Source organism: Aulonocara sp. 'chitande type north' Nkhata Bay, linkage group LG8 (assembly GCF_057382095.1).
Source record: "Aulonocara sp. 'chitande type north' Nkhata Bay isolate Kocher_YH1m ecotype deep benthic linkage group LG8, A_spYH_male_GT1.1, whole genome shotgun sequence".
NCBI classification, from domain to species: Eukaryota; Metazoa; Chordata; class Actinopteri; order Cichliformes; family Cichlidae; genus Aulonocara; species Aulonocara sp. 'chitande type north' Nkhata Bay.
In genome coordinates, this window is record NC_141351.1 from 23,921,252 (window position 1) to 23,942,514 (window position 21,263).

The 21,263-nt window shown below is 43.0% G+C and overlaps 1 protein-coding gene across 2 annotated transcripts in view; it reads left to right on the plus strand.

Annotated features, from left to right (window-relative positions):
- Positions 1 to 21,263, plus strand: part of srcin1b (SRC kinase signaling inhibitor 1b) — a 141,811-nt gene that overhangs the window by 117,915 nt on the left and 2,633 nt on the right. The window contains exons 14-20 of one of the 2 annotated variants that reach the window (XM_086304439.1): positions 3,670 to 3,817; positions 6,713 to 7,010; positions 7,314 to 7,659; positions 7,857 to 7,999; positions 9,189 to 9,338; positions 9,451 to 9,543; positions 12,879 to 13,016. In XM_086304439.1, the coding sequence (XP_086160565.1) occupies positions 3,670 to 3,817; positions 6,713 to 7,010; positions 7,314 to 7,659; positions 7,857 to 7,999; positions 9,189 to 9,338; positions 9,451 to 9,543; positions 12,879 to 13,016 (1,316 nt within the window). Of the gene's footprint in view, positions 1 to 3,669; positions 3,818 to 6,712; positions 7,011 to 7,313; positions 7,660 to 7,856; positions 8,000 to 9,188; positions 9,339 to 9,450; positions 9,544 to 12,878; positions 21,208 to 21,263 lie in introns of those variants that run through there. The other variant, XM_086304440.1, reaches the window with a different exon arrangement.

Sequence of the window (21,263 nt, forward strand, 5' to 3'; positions counted from 1 at the left end):
ACAAAAGCTATTTGTTTGAATCTGCTCTCCCGAGCTCTTGTGTGGAGTTTGCATGTTTTCTGTGACTACCTCGCACAGTCCAAAGAGATGTGTGGTAGGTTAATCTGTGATAAACTAATCGTGTGATTAGGCAGAGGATCCATAGTGGGTCCACGACCCTCTAAGGGACACTTTCAATAGGGCATAAAAACCTGGGATTCTCCACCAGTTTCTCTTAGAAGTGAAGAAGCTTCTAAAGAAGTCCAGGTGCTTTTCTTTCCAAGCTCCTTTAGTCATCAGGAATAGAAAATTGCTAAATGAAGATCAGTCTATTTCCTTGTCACCAATCCTCCACACAGCGCTGGTGTTTATTTTTACATCGTTGATTACGTCCATCGTCGTGCTTTACCTTTGAGTTTCTTTTTAGAATGAATTCAGAGCATGCAGTATCATTTTCAGATGTTAATTAGTGACCTACCGTGACTTCCTGCTGCTAATTGTCATAAATCCTCTTTTTCATGAATTTCTGGATATTAAACTGTATTACAACAACTGAGGGAACGTTCATGCTGATCTTTGTATTGGAACTGATTTGGATGCTTTAGTGGAACATCTGTACTGATGACTGGTTAATGAAATTAACCACTTAGTTAAGATAATAGTTTTTTAATTTTACTGCTATATGCAAATGATACCCCACCGCTCCGCTGGTGAGCAGCTCTGTGTCTGTCGGTGCTTTTAACTTTAAACTGCAACAAATTCAAAGGAAAAAGGTTTCAAACACCTGCCAGGCTTAGCTGCACTTTCCAGCACTGTTGCTTCACCTCTGCTGTAGCCCAGCGAGACATTAACACATATCTTTGTTTACAGGATGAGACTGGATTAGCTGAAGTAATCTCCCTCTGAAAGTGGTCCCATACAAATTCATTTTTACACTTATTTGTTTTGCAAAAGGAAAAGTGCTGAGACGTGAATCTAAATGAAGCTGAAACACTTTGTTTTTAAAGCTTCGTATCATCATAATTGCGTCACTGTAATTGCAAATATTTTGTGGCTGAGGGTCCAGAAGCCAGATTTTTAAAATTTATTTTAGTGCCATGAAATACAACAGATAAATTCCCTGTAATATTTATTACTACTGCTAATGTACTTTTCTAGAAAAGCCAGCGTGTGATGGTGTAAACACTCACTAACATGACTTTACAATCAAATGTTTCATACAAACACTGATCATCATGAAATCTCCCCACGTACAGTACTGTAGTTACAGGTCACAGTTCAGGTGCTAACACTGCCAAAATACCGTGTTTGTCCATTTTCATGTTATGCAGACATGCAGATTAATATTTATGAGTCTTATTGTCCTTTAATTAATATTCATGAAGTTCCAGTTGGCCTCTGTTCCTGCTGCTTTGACCTGTGTACTTCTGTCTCTATCCTGAATATTAACAAGCAATTCCAAATCTCTTTGAAGCTCATTGTGTTGTGAGCCTGGATCCTACAAGTTTAACAGTGTCCTCCACTATTTTATATTTAATGTGAACTTAGAAAATGGAAAAATAGTTTTTATTTAGTTGGTTTTATAAGTTCTTAGTAGGACAAGACAGCAAAAGGAAAGGGACTGAAAATAAGGAATTATTTTTTTAAAAGTCATAAAAAGTGTTGCAGGTTAGACCATAAACAGGAAGTTACTGAAAAAGAAAAGAAAATCCAACAACAGGGAAGATGCATACTAAATACACACTAAGCAGAGAAGCAAAATAAGGGGCAGGTGAACCCAATCAGACCTTAATACAAACTCAACTTGGACGTCTACCTCTCCTCCCACCTTTGCACACTGAGGAGATTTTATTTATGATTCAAATGGAAGAATTACTTATGTGTAAACCAGATACTCAGAGTTGATTTAATAAGGGATTGGGATGCTTTCTTCAGTAATACCATAATATGTCTCAGAAGCAGTTCAATTTGATTTCAATTCAGTTTTATTTATACAGCTTTAAATCACAATAACAGTCGCCTCAAGGCGCTGTTTATCGTGAGCTACAGATCGGCCAGTAATAGAGAGAAAACTCTGAAAATCAGACAACAGTGACAACATTTATAAAAGATGGAAATCGCTTGGAATCACTCACTAGTTGCAAGTTTTAATTCAATTAAGTTTTAATTCTGTAGCACCAAATCACAACAGTTGCCTCAAGGCGCTTTGTATCGTGAAGTAAAGATCCTACAATGATACAGAGAAAACGATGAGGGGCGGCCGTCTGCCACGACTGATTGGGGTGAGAGGAGGAAAGCATGACAAAGACATGCTGTGGAAGAGAGCCAGAGATTAATGATAACTAATGATTAAATGCAGAGAGGTGTAAAGACACATAATGAGGGGGAAAGTGACTGAAGAGAAACACTCAGTGCATCATGGGAATCCCCCAGCAGCCTACACCTATTGTAGCATTAATAAGGGAGGATTCAGGGTCGCCTGAATACATGCTTTAGCAAAAAGGAAAGTTTGAAGCCTGATCTTGAAAGTAGAGATAGTGTCTGTCTCCTGAATCTAAACTGGGAGCTGGTTCCACAGAAGAGGGGCCTGAAAACTGAAGGCTCTGCCTCCCATTCTACTTTTAAATCCTATAGGAACAACAACTAACTCTTTATTAGGATGATGCGGTACTATGAGGTGGTAAAGAGGAGATGGGTCCTGATTAAACAATGGGCAGGATTTTAACCTTGATTTAGCAGGAAGCAAAGATCTTTACTCTCATCCAGTAAGATGTGGAGGTTATTTATTTAACTTGTTCTTGGTCATATTTCTTTAAAGTGACCGTTGTAGCAGTCGCATCATCTTCAATTTCCCATGTGCCTCACAGCCTCTAGTTTGTTCTTTATGTTTATGTTTTTATGGAAAAACAAAAACCAATAAATAAAATAATATTTTTTAAAAACAAGGGCGGGAAAAGAACAAAGGAGGGAAGCAAAATTATAGAAAACCACATGAGGAACTAACCTCCAAAATAAAATGGGAAATAAGAGGGACCAAATGAAAACACACAAACATCAGACTCAGATGAAGGGGAACACACTTGGAAGAAGCAAGAAGTGAGAGAACAAAACATAATCAGTAGGCAAGAAAAACAGAACAATGGATAAAACAAAGCTAACATATCTAACACTTTACTTCAACCAACATCCATCCATTCTTCTACCTGCTCATGGGTGGAGAACGACTTTGTCTTTTCTGCATTTCTTTTATTATGAAAAACAGAAGAAGAGTCTGAATCTGAGGCATATACAGCTTGTTACCAACACACACCCAAACAGGACATATAAATACTACAAAGAATGAAACATATGTTAAAAAAAGTTTATGTACAGATAAGAAGACATGGCCAGGACACGCCCCTGAGGCGCCGCCATTTCTGCTGAAATCCAACATCTCAGATGTTACAACAAGCTAACATGTCCTTACTTCTCGTTTAGCTGACCCCCGCTGAGCCCTCCTCATATGACAGGAAAATCCTGGGTGACAGAAACAGCATCCCGTCTTCCCTTTATGTCCCCTTCCCTGTAATCCGCCTCCTCCCGCCGTCCCTGCTCTCCGGCTCTATTTCTTCTCACATCAGCATTTCAACATATCTCTCTGACACACAGCTTTCTGTTTTCACTGATGCCTTTCCTCCCCACCCTGTGCAGACCAGTTCCCGAGCCTTCAGAGTAAGATGCGCGTGGTGCTGAGGGTGGAGGTGGAGGCTGTGAAGTTCCTGAAAGAGGAGCCTCATCGTCTGGATGCCCTGCTGAAGCGCTGCAACACCATGACAGATGCTCTCAGCACGCTGCGCAGGTACTCGAATTAAAAGTGAAATGAACCCTCGCTCAGTTATTAAAGCAGCTCAAGTATTTTCTGCAAGATTTACATCAAACCACACAGTCAGTCATCATTTTTTAGTAATTTGGTTTAGATAATACAGCTGACGTCAGTCTTATCAGGACCAATCAATTATTTAAATTTTTTTTTATCATTTGATTATTATAAAAAATAGTTTTTTCTTTATTTACAGATTATAAAAGGACTTAAATAAGGATATTAAACTACAATATATACACAACATGTGATCGAGGTTTTAGGAACGAGCCCAGATAAATCAAAAATCGTACTTGATCTCCTCTTCATGGTCATTTTCCCGTTCACCTCTCAATTCTTTTCATCACAGCTGCTCATTTGAGATCTCTCAGTAGAAGTGTCCTTATGCTTCTCCCCCTGTGATGTGTTCTGGATCGGCTCCATCGTCTAAAAACAGCATCTTGATTTCAACTTGATTTTCATTTTTTGGATGGAGCACAGGGATGCAAGTCTGGTGACAGCAAAATGCTCAGAGTTTTTCATTTGCCGTGTCACCGTCACTCCTAGAAGTTCCCCCTCAGACACTTCAGCAAGTTACAGTAGAACAGCTGGCAGTTCCACCTGGGTGGATGAATTTAATGCATTAGACTGTGAATGTTTAACGTTGCTGCAATATGAGCGGGTGGTGTCCTGACCATCTTTGGTTCGCCACATCTGGTTTCAAACATCGAGATGGCAAAAGGCAAAAATGGTCACCTTCTGATGTCAAAAGTACGACTTTATAAACCAAGTGAGAGTGACTACATCCATCGTTTATATACAGTCTATGAGCCAAAAAGAACGATGAGCCCGTGCCACGCCGAGGCGCCTGTCCATCTGTGTGTTCGCGAGAATCTCTACTCCCCCTTTACCTGTACTCAGAATTTAACTAAGCTTGCACAAACTGCTCAAGATTGAGGTTACACTCATTTTAGAGGCAGTAACTGCGATGAGCTGATGCATCTGTTTTATCAGAAGGTCTTTTCCAACCACTAAAAGGGACCTAGTTACATCTTGGTGCCAGATGCCAACACAATATCAGGCAGGTGGTCATTTTGTTTTGCCTGATTGGTATATATTAACATCTACACAGATTTAATAGAAACAAAGGCTTGTGCGGTGCTAATGACTACATAAAAGTTCTGCAATTTTTTTAAATTTAATTTCGTGTTTTATCCAAAACAAAGGTCCAGGATTGAAAAAGGATTTGTTGTAATGTGGAATCAGTGGAATGCAGCTTATATGGGATTCCCAATTATGTGTTTAAGATTAACATTTAAGGAAGTAAAATCAGAATTGATGCATGACTGCGCTGCCAAACGCTGAATAATGCCCGTGAGTCATGTGTGAACACCGAGAACATCAGAGGAGAGCTGACGGGCGCAGCAGTCTCTCCTTTCCACTGTTGGTATTTCTGATTAATGGTTAAACGTTCTGGTCATCAGACAGCACGCCTCGTTTCTGCTGATATCAAAATGATAACATGTCATATATCGAGGTTTTTGTATTTATTTTTAATTGAAAGAAAAAGTTGAAAGTTAAAAACTGTCTAAGCAGCCGTTCGGGAACTTCAGATTAAGACGTCTGAATCCTGTAAACGGGATTATAAATCTCAGAAAAATGTTGATGCCGGTTTTCTTGGGGAGCTGCAGGACTTTAATGTAAGATCAGTAGGATTAAAATATGTGAGAAACTCCTCTCCGGTACACCAAGTATGGCCAATTATTTCAGCTGTGTCATCTTTCTTCAGTTCCTCATATGCGGTAATTCAATCGTTCATGCGATGAGTAATATATCACTTACCCTCGGTGGTGATCTGCAGTGATGTTTGTTTTAATAATCCTTTATCTAACTAGGTAAAAAAAGTCTCATTCAGACTGAAAATATCATCTTGAAGATGGCAGCAAACATCGTTACATTTATAGACACAAACAAACAGACAAATAAAACTGTCACACAGAACAGATGAACCCGGGATGTGCCGGGCGCAGCTGTGTCGCTTTCAGGTTCCGACGTGGCCACGGGAGCTAATGGCGCCCGCCCCGAACGGTGATGGCACGTCTGGCAGACGTTCCAAAAGCATCTGAGGAGTAGCTCTCAGCAGCAGAGGGAAGGGCAGGAAGATATACACAGAAGTATCATAGGGAAGCCAGTTAATTTCAAAATAAAAGAACCCATTCAGAGTCAGTGCTTTACAATACGCCTGGTTTGATTTGAAGCTTTGTGTAGATGTGACATCATATGACATCCTGATCAAAGCTCCAAGTTTGAACGGGTTCATGTGCAAACAAACTTTCAGAACCATTTTGTTCTTGATCTTTACTTGCACGATTGTCAAAAGGCAGTCAAAACATTTAATAGGAGCTTTGGGTTTAATAAGTTTGCCTGAGCTGACCCAAAGGTGGCACAACCAGGAGCAGTGTGTATTTACTTCAACATTTACAGCTTTGTGAGCCATAAACAGGATCAGACCATAAGGCCTCGTTCTGCTGTAACATCCTGAGACACGTCGAAGGCTTTCTGTCCGACGCAATGAAGGTTCCTCTACAGGTGCTCAGAACAAGATTTCCAGGAGCGATCTAATTAGCAGGAGTGCTGGAGCCAGTGTTTTACAACATAAAGAAATGGTCTGGCCAAACTTAAATCTGGCACCATTTTTGCCTTTTTATGGGTTCAACAGTTCAAGTTTTTGATATTTAAGTTTTTGCAGTCAGTCAGCAACAGTTTGGATCATTTATGATTCATTACCAGAGTTTGTTAAAGTAAACGTAATAAAAGCTGGTTAATCAATGACAATAGACTTCATTGTGTTAGCTGATGACCTTACCGTTATTCTGTTGTCCCCTTTGTTAAAAGACAAGTCACTGAGGGGGTGTGGAAGAGCCCCGAGGACCTCTCCAGCCAACCGCAGAAACGAGCCGATGACCTGAGTCGTACCTCTGATCTCGACATCCTGAACAGTCCTCCTCTCAGCCTCACCGATCTCAGCACCAGCGCCGGCCTGGCCAACTGGATGCCCGTGTCTGCCGGCGACGCGGACACCTCGGGCCCCGAGCAGGACATCCAGCCTACGATGACCTTTAGAAATCGAGTTCTTGATGAGCTGCCAAGCCGGCGTCCTCCTGATAAGTCTGTGTCCGCCGAAGTGCGACTGGTAATGAGCTGCTCATTATGACTGTTTTTCTTCATCTTACTGGTGTGAACAATCTTAATGTGCACGTTGTCAGGATCGGCCAGATGGCAAATATCCATTTACATTTGAAATTGCATCTGAAGGTACTTAAATCCCTCCATGAGACCGTGTTCACACGCCAGCAGTTTGTTTATAATTCCATTTGTCCATGCAGCATTAGAAAACAAACTGCTTCTCTCTGCCTTGGTTATGTGTTTCCAGCTCTGCCTCTTAGTAGTTTGCATGTTAGGGCATATCATTTGTCTATATCTGTATTTATGTCAGGCGGCCGAGCGGGACTGGGAGGAGAAGCGTGCCAGCTTGACCCAGTTCAGCGCCCAGGACATCAATCGCTTGCTGGAAGAGACTCAGGCAGAGCTGATGAAAGCCATCCCCGACCTTGACTTCGCTGCCAGGCACATAAACAAGCCGGCAGTGCCCCCAAAGCCCCAGATCACCATCCCAATAACGTCCGCCGCAGCTACCTCTGCAGCTGGGACCACTGGGACCACAGCCACGACCTCCACCACTACAAACACCACACCCAGCGGGGACCAGCAGCCTGGAAAGGTGCAGCTGGCTGCCCAGAAGCTGAACAGCATGGAGGGGGCTGGTTCGCATCGAGGCTCAGGTCAGTTTGTGTTTCAGATTTAAATCTGAGCTTTCAGCTTTGACTGAAGTGCCTTTGTGCCGTCTTCCTCCCCTCACCCCCAACCAGCTGGGGTGAGGGGGGGGGATATTACCTTACAATATAAATAAATAAATGTTAAATAAAGTTATTTAAACAAAATGAAAGTTAAAATACTAAAAATCTGTTTATTTTTAAAGTGGACCTCAACGTGGCCAAGTATCGAACAGAAAAGCCCTCCAAGTCTCCTCCTCCGCCTCCACCTCGCCGAAGCTTCCCCTCCGCTCACGGCCTCACCACAAACCGTACTGGAGAAGTCATCGTCACGTCCAAGAACCTGAAGGTGAGACTCAGTCAGGGTTCAGTATCCAGAACCACATATGAGTCATACCTTGATTGTTTTTTAGATAACAACCACAGAACCAATCACTTGATCATGTTTGAATACATCCATCTATTTCCTGAGCCACTTTTCCAATAAGGGTCGCATGGTGGCTGAAGTCTATCCCAGCTGTCGAGGGGTGAGAGGCGAGGTTCTCCTTGGACCGGTCACCAGTCCATCACAGGGCTAACATGGACACACGTGTGCTTATAGTCATATCTTCTAACTAACATGTTTGAGTCTTCCACTTTACTTACCTGAGCGATCTTTGAGTAATGCAGGTTTCCCCAGATTAGTGCGAGTTAACCAGGCTTTAACAGCTTTAACAGCACTTTCAGGATTATTGCCATGCTGCTACGTCGACAGGTTTTTACCACACAGCTTCAGATTTTGGCAGATCTCTGCAGACTTTGCTGCAGGTTCACAGCAGCATGCTGCCTCTTTCAGCTCACACTATAAATCAAGTTTCTGTATTTGCCCTCTGGTCCACAGTGTTGTTAATGCATATGGATTGTTTTGGTGGGAACTTTTCTACTTGTTTTTTTAGGTATATGCTGTAAATGTCTGCCTTTTCTCAAATCTATTAGAAATAAACGTCTCTATTTTCTTTATACAAACTACCCCCACTAACCAGAGTCGTTTCATCCTGTCACGCTTTCATAACTAAAGCCTCTTGTCAGAAGTGGACTTAAATCTCCGTCTCTACAGTGATACATGTGGCAGCACAAAAAAAACGTAGCTCCCTTTTTGAGCAAGCCAGTCATTTCTGGTGCAAGTGCTCTCCATGGTGGTTCTGTTATATTCTGTTACATACAGTGGATCTCCATCATTGTCTTGTCTTCTTCTCCACATCCCAAACTGGGCGTGTCAGATGGCCGCCCCATCCTGAGCCTGGTTCTGCCAGAGGTCTCATCATGTTAAAAGGGAGTTTTTCCTTCCCACTGTCGCCAAAGCTCTGCTCAAAGGGGATCATATGATTGTTGGGGTTTTCTTTTGTTTTCATTGTAGAGTTTTTACCTTGACAAACTGCAATTTGGTGCTATATAAATAAAATGGAATTTAACTAAATTAAATGAAATTGAATTTGACCTGTTTGCCGTGGCAGGTCAGTCCTTAGAAATGTTGTTGTCTTTATTTTGTCCTTTTGTAGATGGAAGAAGATGGTGACCTGCCAAAAACCCTTGTGAAACTGAGGCGGACCCCCTCCGATGCCCCCCGACCTGCCTCGACCCCTCCCGTGATCGCAGCCTCGGCCGTACAAGATGAAGACGACGAAGAGAAGATTATTGCCGAGCTGGAGGTACATTAGTCTGGATTTTTAAGTGAGAAGTTATTCATCTGATTTGTGTTGCAGATTTCTGTTAATACATGTTGTCTCGGTGTGATAACGTGTCTTTCATAAAACTACAAAGATATTTCAGAGAATGCCTGTAAAAGATTGTAATAAAGGGTACAGCAGCCCAGCAAAGGCCACCCCCACCCCTCCCTGCATCATGGGCAGAAAGGTAAATTAAAAACCTCCAGCTGCCTTCTGTCTCCGCCACACCTGTGGGCTCTGCTTCTGTTTCTGCTCATTCCCCCTTTCTTTGTATTTCCTACTACTGCTGAAGCTTTTGTAGCGACTAATACAAAGAGTCAACACCTTTTTCAGGGTCACACTGAAATAAGCAGCGGAAACACAGCTGTAAAAAGCCAGCGGACTAAATTGTAGACAGCACTTTAATCTGGTGGTTTTCTGACCTTGGTTTAAAAAAACACCAGCATTTCCCACCATTTATACATTCTGCTTTCATGTAATCAGCCTTATACTGTGAGGTTTCTGTTAGAGGAGAAAAACACACGACGAGGAAAATCTGGTGATTCATCTCAGCGCGCTAGCAGTGACTGAATTTATTTACTGATTATAATTCAATTTAAATACAATAACTGGCTTTACAGGAGCGAGGAAGAGAGAGCACCGTGGGCACCATGCAAAAGTCTTCTTTACATTTTGCATTTTGTTTCTGAGGAGCGAGACTTCCTTATATTTGTTTCGCTTGTACAAGTCGTGCAAACAACGGTGAAGGATGTCATGTGACTGCAGCGTCACAGTGTTTTCTGTCACTGTGCACGCAGTACTGCGAGCCGTGACTGATGGCATTAATCTGTTGTTTGCTGCTATGTGGATAAATGACTGGGGGAGTAACGATGACCTGTTTTAACAGAAAACTAGATAAAGTGTTAAAATCTATTAAAGTTGCCATGTCAACAGCACTGTATGTGAATCAGATTGTTTCAGTTTGTTTGGTGATGCTTAATTACTTTTCTGTGATAATGTAAGCTAATTAAAGTGTATGCTATATTTAAAACATCCTATTTAGTTTTTTTTTAGTTTTTTACTCCTATGTGGGATCAACAGACGCTGAAATATATCAAAGATTAAAAGAAATAACTGGATTTTCTGGTGGCGTATATTCGAATTGAAAACGTATGTGTGTTTTCCACATTCATATTTAAAAATCCAGTTGTAGGCAGAAGGCTGAATATAAATTTAAGGTGGCTGAACTTTTCTTCTCTTTCTAACCCTGTTAATGTGTCCTCTCCTCTGCTGACTTTCAGTCTTGCATATTGTGATGTTTGTTTATAAAATGTGCATTAAGTCTCTGTAACCGCTGCAGCACCTCCTTGTAGCTGACGGCGTGATGCGATGTGCAGTGAGTCAGCACGGATCGAAGCACATCATGCATTTAGTTTAGAGTGCTCTTTATGACAGCTCTGCTGGCACGTTGAGCCGAGAAAAGAGGTCTTGTTTTTGTTGGAATTATCGCACAACGCCACTAAGCAGGTAGCTGTCAAAATAAAGGGACGGTGAGACGAGGAGGGAGGGCGAGGGAGGGGATTTCAGGTTCAGAGCTGCAGACAGAAACGTTTCTCTGAAAGAATCTATTTTCTCACATGCAGGTGCTTTAAATTCAGATCCCGCTTTTGTTTGCTGAAGGCGTTTCAAGCAGCGTGGCATCTTTAAAGTTCCTGCCAACAGTGATTAAAGTCAGCAGAAATAAATTGTCTCTTTCTAATACTGGTCATTAAATCTGTGCTTTCCTGTGGTAGAATATTTTTACTGAAATTTGGTCCAGAGAGACGCAAAAAAGGTTAAAGGTTAAAACTCAAGAATGGTGAACACCGGCACCTAGATCCTCTGTGTACAGCTGCTCTCTACAGACGTGTAGACATTATGCAATCATTCGTCACAGCGCAGCACTGTAATAGATGTAAATCCAGTCATCAATGAAGATTTTTTTGTCACTTTTTAACAATTTAAGCTCAGTCAGAATCATTTTATTCAAAAGATGTCCTTCCACAGTACATTGATTCACCACCCTTCACTGCACATGCACGGAAAAGAGCGAACGTCAGTGACAGCAGATGTAATTTTAATGAAGACGTAAGGATGCAATGCTAAAGGAGCTTAAACAGGAAGCTCTGCATGAGATGGGCATCAGCTGATGCAGCCTGGCACAGAAAACAACTGATCTGAAGTATTTTTTACAAAAGTCTGGTATACAGATCTTAAAAGTGTATGAAGACCTACTTTATTAAGTACATTGTTCTAGTGTGCAGTTTGTTCCATATTTATGTGATAACATCACAAAGTTGCTGCAGATTTGATGATGTCAATCTCTCGTTTCACCACATCCCAAAGACTGGATTAAAATCTGGTGACAGTGGAGGTCATTTGAGTTCAGTGAGCTCGTTTTCATGCTCCAGGAACCAGTTTGTTGACGTGCAGCTGGATGGATCCATGTTTTTATGTTGTTTACATCAAATTGTCACTCAACCATCTGATTGTTACAGCAGAAGTCGCCTCAGACGAGGAAACATTTTTCTAAATCTTCTTTTGCCCAATTTGAGTGAGAAAATATGAAATGTAGCCTCAGTCTCAAGACGTTAGCTGACAGTAGAGGCGTCTGGTCTTCTGCTGCTGTGCCCAGGCTGCTTCAAGGTTCAATATTTGTGTGCTCAACGATGCTCCTCTGCATACTTTGGTGGTCAGCTGAGTAGCTATTAGCTTACTGCTATCGTCTTAAAGCAGTTTGGTCCTCTGACGTGAAAACCACATTGCTTCTCTTTTTCTGACCAGTCTCCGTAAACACTAGAGATGGTTTTTAGGGAAAATCTCAGCAGATCACCAGTTTCTGAAATACTCAGAATAGCCCAGCTGGTACAAACAGTCATGTTACATTAAAAGTCCCTTAAATCTAATTTCCTTGTCGTTCTTGAACATGTCCATGTGCTTAAATCGGTACGCTAACAGATATTTGTGTCAATGAGCAGTTGAACAGGTGTGTCTAATAAAGTGGCCGGTGGCTGCATACAGCATCACTATAAACTGTAGTAGCATTGTGGAGTGAATGGTTCTGATCGTACAAGTATTTGAGATTCCAATCAGGACAAGACAAAAGTAGACACTGATTTTAGGACTCACATATCTTAAATATCCATAAGATATGTTCAGCATCTGTTGCCATGGTGATCTAGTGAGGTAAAAGACTTAATGATAGCTGCACTGGTGGAACAATACTGTGATGTTGGGATATCGGATTGTGCAGAAAAAAAGACCCATTAATGAAGCTATTCAAAAACAACAAATATAATCTACAACACATGGCCAAAAAAATAAGTACACTTTCAGCATGTGCTGTGTTTTCATTTGGAGGGCTTGCAGATCACAGTCACGAATCATTACAGTATAGAGAGGCTGTGTCTGATTTCATGCCAACACTTGGCTGGTTCAACATGAACACAAGCCGAAATAAGTTAAATTAAAATGACGTTGCTCTCTCTCTCTCGGCTCCCACAGTACAGCAGTAACTCTCCCGGCCCGACGAAGGGACCCTCTGTCGCCGCCCGGCTCAAACACCTCCAGCAAGGCAGCCTGGAGAGGCCCAAAACCCGCAGGCAAAAAGAGGAGATCCCCAAAGTCCAGGGTCAGCAGCAGGTATTCCACTTCTAAAAAGTCCACCTCTGATGCTTCGTCTGCCTCTGCCTCTCCTCTTTGCTGTCACTCCAAAGGAAGTCCCGCTCCCTTCCTCGATGACTTCTGCGAGATGAAAACTGTATAGGCCTGACCGGCAGACGACACGAGATCAAACACAAACCAGTGGGGGAGAATATCTACAGAAACCTTGGTTTTTTTTACCAGTTCTTGATGTGTGTTTTGAGTTACTGGATCTAACCTAGCTTGCTTAGAGGTCAAGTTTTTGTCGTGCGAGTACGTCAATGTTTTGATTTCCTGAGGAAGGTCTCGGTGCTTGTGACTGACTAAACTAGCTTTATTATGATAGATCTATTCCGATACGTCATCTGCCTCTGTTGTGTGAAATAAGCTTCAGTAATGCCACGGAAAGACTTCATATCTCAGAGTCACAGAGATGATATTTCACCCTGATCCAACCATGTTTTCTCTCACTGAATCCTCCTCATCTCTCAGTCTGTTCATCCAGTAATGACCACATGCTGCTCTTTTTCTATTACCCATCATTTAGACCTCAAGGTCAGCAGGCAGGGCTGCAGCAGGCGCTGAAAAACCTGAAGGGTTCACATTCCAGCCGCTAGGCCAGTCCATAACGCTAGCTTACTTGCCTTTTTTTAAAGCCAGGATGCTATGATTATTTTGCAAGACACCAAGTGCAGAACACAAGGCATAAGGTCAGCAGAAGATGGTGTGCAGGTTTCAGTTTAGTGTCTGCAGTAAGCAGAGTTAAAGTAGCACCCTTAGCAGTGATGTTAAAACAAAGACGAATCGATGGAAAGAATGGAAGCAAGGACCACAACCCAAACAGATAATGAAGATGAGCTGAACGAGAAGCAGCGAGACAACAGGCTGCAATTTGGGGAAGACCTTAGTGAGGATCAGGGGCAACAGATCCCCAAAGAAAGCCACCTTCCCCTGGAAGCAGTGATTGAGCGTTTTGCACATTTTGAAAACTGTAGCAGTTGTAAAACTGGTAGAAGCGACCGTGACTTTGAATAGGTTGTGTGGGAATCCTTTGCTGAAGGCAGACGTGGTTGTTCTACTACTGAAGGAGGGGCCAGGTCAGAAACCAAACCTCAGCAAATTCAAGACAGTGTGGGGACTTGACTTTACAGAGGGGAAGGAACCAGAATTGGATGGGCAGGGCTGTGATGGAGGGGTGTGTGGGGCAAGCAGACATTAAAGATATGTGACAGGAAGAGGAGTCTTTGGGGTGTCCTGCTAGTGAACTTCAGATAAATTATTTCCAATCATTGATCTGAATATAAAACGGGGTGTAAGGAAAGTTTCAGGAAAAACTTTTAAACTAATGTCAAGTTCTCTAAAAGTTATTTTCATTTCAACGTTTAAAAATTCAACTTAAAATTCAAACTTTCTCGTTAGCTTCTATCCTTAGACTGTATTTAAAAGATGGACACATCAGTAAGAAGTCCTGTTTTGAAGCCTCGAGGTTAATTTTTCACCGCTGTCAATCTTGGCATTTTAAAACCAGATGTGACAACTCAGTAGCCAATGAACACCCCCTACATAATCCTCCTTTCTGACTCTAATAATGACAATAATTTACAAAATTATTTACAAAACAGCCTTCATGTTTATTTAACTAAACCTGAAATGATGATTTAATGATCTGAAAGTGTTTTCTGAGATCACAAGGCTGCTGTCCCATAGTCTCCTATCAAAGATGAGTCACGTGAGTCTCCCCCTGCTGGCTGTTAGAAGAATGCAGGTTTTTATGTTGGCTTCACCTATCAGACCTGAGCATTCGGTCCATCTTTTATACTGCCTGTGGCTCTATTGGTCATGTGACCCAGTAACCATCTGTCATTTTAATTACCACTGACACTAAAGGAAGTGGGGCTTAATATCAGCCACTTTTATCAATGACCGGCGGCGAGAAGTGGTCGGGTAACGAGTTAAACTTTTCTTAACTTTGAAGCGAGCGACAGAGGCGAACACTAACTGGAGATGAACTAGATATACAGAAGCAACAGACTGTCGGCTGTAAAGCTGAGAGCAGGATTTGTCATTTTCAGTTAATTAAGCTGCACGTTATTTTCCCAGTTGATAATTTGTTTGAACCTTTTTATTTGCTGTTGCTTTTGACCTTGATAAACAGGTGAATTATTCAGTTTTAGCTCCAGTTGTGCTTGAATTACAAAACCAGGCATTTATTTGCTTTAAAAAACTCTCTAACACTTCTTTCTTACCACAAACACAACCGCGACCTTCCTTTCCGCAAGACAAACTTGAGACTTGTCTTGGTTCCCTCAAATATCCTTAACAGGCAAGTTTGATAAGAAAAGGAGGCATGAGAAGCCAATATTCAGGATGGGGGAAACCTGGAGTATGTCCGTGTGACAGAAGGAGCAGAACTGGGACGATTTACAGTGCACACATTCAGGAGTTATCTGTAGAAAATGCAGATAAAGTAAAATTTTTTTGTGAGTTCCTGGTTGCACAAAGACTAAAAAGTAAACCTTACAAATTTTTTATGGACTCCTGCAGTGTTTCATTATTAAAGTGCTGTGACGGCTTTGTACAATTCCAAACTACTTAACCACGATGTTTGTTGGCAAATTAAACCTCCAGTTTAATCACTTTTACACAGAAAGAGGCTTCTGAGCTAATCCAGGCATCTTGAATAAATAAAAATGCCGCGTACGCTAGCACGCCTTTCGCAGCTGATTCTGAATCTGCCACAAATTCCCATCCGCTATGTCGCCGTGCACCAGCACAGTACAAAGAGAGAAATCGGTGAGTAAATCAGCAGCTCGGTGTAAAACACGTCGCCTCCTCCTGAGCGTGTCTGTGCAAACGGGAGGTTAAAGTTGGCTGATGAACCCTCAAACACGGCCCTTTCGCCACGGAGCTCCACTCGCTCTTATCTGGTCCTGCAGGCGCTCCGGGCTGCCCCTGACCTGCTGAGCGTAACAGCCTTGACCCATCCTTGGCTACGATCCTTTTTGAGTAAATACTGACAATGAAAATAAAAACGCATCCAGCTGGTGCCTCTCAGGCAGGCAGGCAGCGGGTCACTGTCAATCATCCTCTCATTTGTCAGCGCTGGTTTTGATTAATGATTAATGATTTTTCCATGAGATATCCGTCATTAACTCAAAGCAGCTCCTCCACATGAGCCCAGATATCTTTATAGACTTCGCTTTCATGTATGCGAGCAGGCCAGCGTCTTTAACAATGCCTGATATTAGCAGTAACAGCCGTTCACATGCGGCCAACATGGCTGACCTCCAGTTGACACGCGATGCCATCTGGGCGCTCGTGGACGAAGAGGCCGTGAGGATTAGTATTCAGCTCCGGTGCCATCTTGTACCGGTCTGAATATTAACTCACTTTTTTTTTTTGCACCTCATTTCCCTTATTGCTTTTTAAAAATTCATGATTTTATAACCACACAGCCTGAAAGCAAATGGTCAAATAATGTACTGTAATTTTTCTATTACGCAGGCCGGAGCCAACGCACGGCTGAGATAATGTCATCGAACGTGCTGTTAATATTATGCACAAACATGTTCTCTTATCGCATCCGGCTAAATTAACTGTAGAGCATCACTTGTAATGGAAACGCTGGGATAACAGCGTGGCTCATCTGTGTCATGTCAATGTCAGCCTCTACTGTACATACAACCATGCGGCCAAATGAAGCCTCGTGTAAACGAGTTAATGTAAAGAGAAGGGAGGCAGTGAAGAGTAAAGAATACACAACTGGGGGAGGCGGCAGCGAGTTTACTCACTGAAGCTAGGAGCTGGAATTAGAAACCACCTCACAGGAATGTTAATGTTTTACCTTCTTCCTGTTGATGGACAAAGATGCTGTTCCAAACTCAGTGGCTGCCTCACTCCTTTTGGCTTCTGCTCTACTTTAAATTAAATGAAAATGGGTCAAAATTGTGTTTCAGATCTGCAGAAATCTACAAAAAAATGTGGTCAAAGCCAGAACGTAGGAACTAAATTTGAACTTTGTTGTCTGTAAACTGAAGTCGCGATCGCTCTTTCTGCCACGACTCGACAGACGCTTCTTTTCCCTCAGGATCGGTGACCTGGAGCGAAGTCTGCCTTATGACAAATGAACAGAACCAAGGGTTCAGCTCTGCTTCTTACCAAAAAATCTCTCACTGCTGCTGCTTTCACTCATTCTTTAGGAAAATGGCAGGAAACTCCTGCAGTAGCAGCTCCATACCTGCTGACATCAGTGGTTCCAGCTTGTTTTTCTTTTTTTGCTGCAGCCAGGTATTTAGCAGCAGTAGCAGCACGAAGCTTTTATTGGTGGACGTGCATGATACTATATTTGGTATCAAGATGAAAAAGGGCTAACCTCAGCAAGGCCTCGGCCACCACTGACAAAGTGTGGCCAGCCGTTTATTCCCCCTACACGCAGCCGATGAGGACGCCTGTTAGGGGGCCGTTCACGTGCTCATAAAGCTGACTTTACATCCTGTTACTGATTCCCCAGCAGAAGCGATTATGTACAGATATGATTCAGTAACAGTAACAAAGAGGAACTGAAGCATGTAACTATGGTTTATCTCAAGCTTATACACCACTGGTCCAAAAAAAAGGTCACACATTGATACTTCATTGGCCACCGTTAGCTCTGGCACACGTTCACTGTGGCATCATTGCAGTAAGCTTATGCAATGTCACATTTATTTCTGAGCTGCTGTCTTCTTTTGTTACGGCTGGGAGAGTCAGACCGCTGCGTAAAGCCTTCCCCAGCACATCCCAAAGATTCTCAGTGGGGTTCAGGTTTGGACTCTGTGGGGTCCGATCCATGTGTGGAAATGATGTCTCATTTTCCCTGAACCACTCTTTTTTACAATCTGAGGCTGACGAATCATCTTGGATAAGCCCATGCCATCAGGGAAGACAAACCTGGTCATTCAGTGCAGGATACCTCACATATTACTGAGTCAGACCCCTAATCCAATGGTGGGCTCCCACCCACAATGCCCTGCCCCCAAGTAGTGATTTTTTTTGGGGTTTTTTTTGCCAAACACTGAGCAATTTACATGACTTCAAAGCCACATTATAAGTTCGAGAGTATTTGGCAAATATGGAATTTTTGCACATTAAAGAAAATAAAACAGCAAAATAAAGACATCCAGATGAATCAAACTGTAGCCGACCTAACTAGCTTAGCAGCTCTCTGTAGCTGCGATTACACCTTTTAAAAAGTGAATCGATGCTTAAATCACATAGTTAAATCTATTAAAGTCTATATTTTATTATATTGGCTTACATGTTAATGTGATGAGTGTTAATAGTATTCAGACAGATGGAACCAATTCCCCATAAGCTGCAGTTGTAAAATAACGCTTATTCTCTTGAAAATTAAATGGTAAATGGTAAATGGCCTGTATTTATATAGCGCTTTACTACTCCCTAAGGACCCCAAAGCACTTTACACATGCAGTCATCCACCCATTCACACACTGGTGCTGGCAGCTACATTGTAGCCACAGCCACCCTGGGGCGCACTGACAGAGGCGAGGCTGCCGGACACTGGCGCCACCGGGCCCTCTGACCACCACCAGTAGGCAACGGGAGAAGTGTCTTGCCCAAGGACACAACGACCGAGACTGTCCAAGCCGGGGCTCGAACCGGCAACCTTCCGATTACAAGGCGAACTCCCAACTCTTGAGCCACGATCGCTCAATTAAAAAGAAAAAGACAGTTGAAAGAGCAGTTTGAAGATGAAGTGTCCATTTCTGCAGTTTTAGGTAGTCTGAAGGATCTGCTGTGTAAAGTTATGAAGGTGAAAAGGAGGAAAGTTAAACCGTTTTCCTCCCCACGCTGCTTCTGTTTTTGCTGCACTGCCGCTGTAGGCGGGTAAACTTCACATGATGCCCGCGTCTCCATCAGCTGAACTGGTGTGATGTTGCTCCGGGCAGACGAATGCTTTTAGATTCAGAGTGTCAGGCATCGGGATCTGCCAAAATAATGTGAAGCGATGCAACATATTTGATCTCTTCTTGACTAGATTTACTCTTTTGCTTCACTGTTTTGGTTTTCTTGTGGTATCGGCTGCTGTTTAGCATTCTTCAGTTTGACGGAGAAGCTGCTGTGCTGCGTAGAGGAGGCGGTACGCTTTTAAAAATCCCCTCCGGAGTCTGTCTCTGCTCGTCCTTTTGTTCCCGAGAGCGCCTCAGATGTACCTGTGTCCCCCCCGGGGCTCCAGGCAGCACCTTGTCACCACAAACAGTTTTCTTTTATTGCTGAACTTAAGCTGTTGTCGAGTTGGATTCTTCCCCCTTTGTACGCCCTGTTCCAACAAGGTTACAGACAATACCAGCACTCACACGTTTTATCCAACCAGCCTTTTATTGGCCTAAACTGATTTTTCCATTTGCTGGTGTTTTGTTCCGTTGCACTGCATTTGACCTCCCAGCGCAACCATAGTTAGGTGTTTAAAGAAGTCATAAATTGACAGAGAAAGCAGATTTATCTCAAGCTTCTTCTTGCTGCCAGATTATGCCTCCTTTGGTGGCATCTTTTATATAGAGTCTGTGGCCAAACGTTGAGATAATTCTAGAAAACACCAGAAGTCCTTTAAGTTTGCTGCTACTCAAGTACGCACCGAGTACCCATCCATCAGGTAAACAAGAGTCGCGACGACGTTCTTGGCACATGCATCAAATTTCTCTTTACACACCCAGTGCGGTAAACCATCTCCATCGTCAATCTTCCTGAACGTAACTTGTTTGTCTTTCGGCCGGCCGAACATTTGGATGGACAGACCGTTTCGGGCCGTGTGTGGCTCATAGAGGTGTAATGGGAGGGAAAATCTGTAGCCCACTCATGTGCAGAGCCGTTCATTAGCAGTGGCAGCAGAGGGGGCCGGGGGACGGCCAGCCGCTGGTTGTTTTTCCACTTGGTTTATTTATTTGGCACAAAGAGGAGCTGCAGAGGCTGCTGCTGCTGCTGAAGGCGAGGTGTTTAAAGTGAGAGCAGGTCAGAAACATAAATGTTTTCTCAGGAACACCCCAGAGCCCCGGCTAATACCGAGCTGTGGTCAGAGGAAAACTTGCTTCTGCTACACCTTATCTTTCCTCCTACGTCACGTTCCTTTCCTCGTCTCCTCTGCCTGTCTCCTTTTCTTTTTCCACTGTTCTACTCTCTTCGTTACGTTTCCTTTCATCCCTTTTTTCTTCGTCCAGTCGTTCCTATCCTTATCCATCCCTTCTTTATCTCCCTCATGATTTCTTCTCCTCTTTCCTTATCTCCCCTTCGTATCTTCTTCATTTTTCATTTCCTCATTCCCACTCATTTCCACCTCTGCTTCCTCCTTCCATTCCCATTCTTCTCTCTGCTTTCCTTTTCTTCCATCTTTTCTCAATCTGTTTTAACCTGTTATTCCATCGGCCTCATTCCCATGTTTCCTTATCCTTTCCTTCCTTTCCCTTCCTATCTTTATTCTCACTCATGCCTTTCTCCCTTATCTCTTCTTTTTGTTTCCTTCCTTATCTCCTTTCCATCCTTTTCTTTTAGATTCCTCTCCCTCATTCCTCATTTGATCTTGCCGTTCTTGTTTCCTCTATTTTGTACTTCTCATCTTTCCTTTTTTCTTGTCCCCACTTCCTCTTTCCTTGCCTTTTACATCTCTTTCTTCCTCGTCTTCTTTCCTCATCCCTGGCTACCTCTCCTTTTCTCCTCTCAATGTTTCCTACTCTTGTCTCCCCTTGCTGTTTATTCTCCTCTCCTTTTTTAGCTTCTCTGCTCATCCTGTCTTCTTCCTCCCTGTCCTTCTTGTCTGATGCATTTGTTTCCTTGTGTCATAATCTCATTCCTCCTTTCCTTGTCACCCCTCGTCATTTGTCGTCTTCTTGTTTTCTCTCCTCGTCTCCTTTTCATCCTCCTTCCACTCCCGTTTCCTCTTCCTCCTGTCACTGCGTCACACACAGAAGAGGAAGAAGAGCTGAATAAGGGCAGATTTTCTGTCCCTCGTCTCTGACAGCAGCAGCTCTGTGATCATTTCTGCCCGTCTGCAGCCCAGCGACAGCTTCGCACTCTTCTCTCTAGTCTACCCACAAGCACGAGGGCTGTCACGCCGATGCACCAAAAACCTGACGTCCCCGGCGGCCAATCACATCGAAGCGGAAAGTAGTGGTAGCACAGGAGGGGGACAGGGAGGGGGAAGGGGCGGTGGAGGAGATCATAAATCATGGATGATTTAACAGAAACTTGAAATAC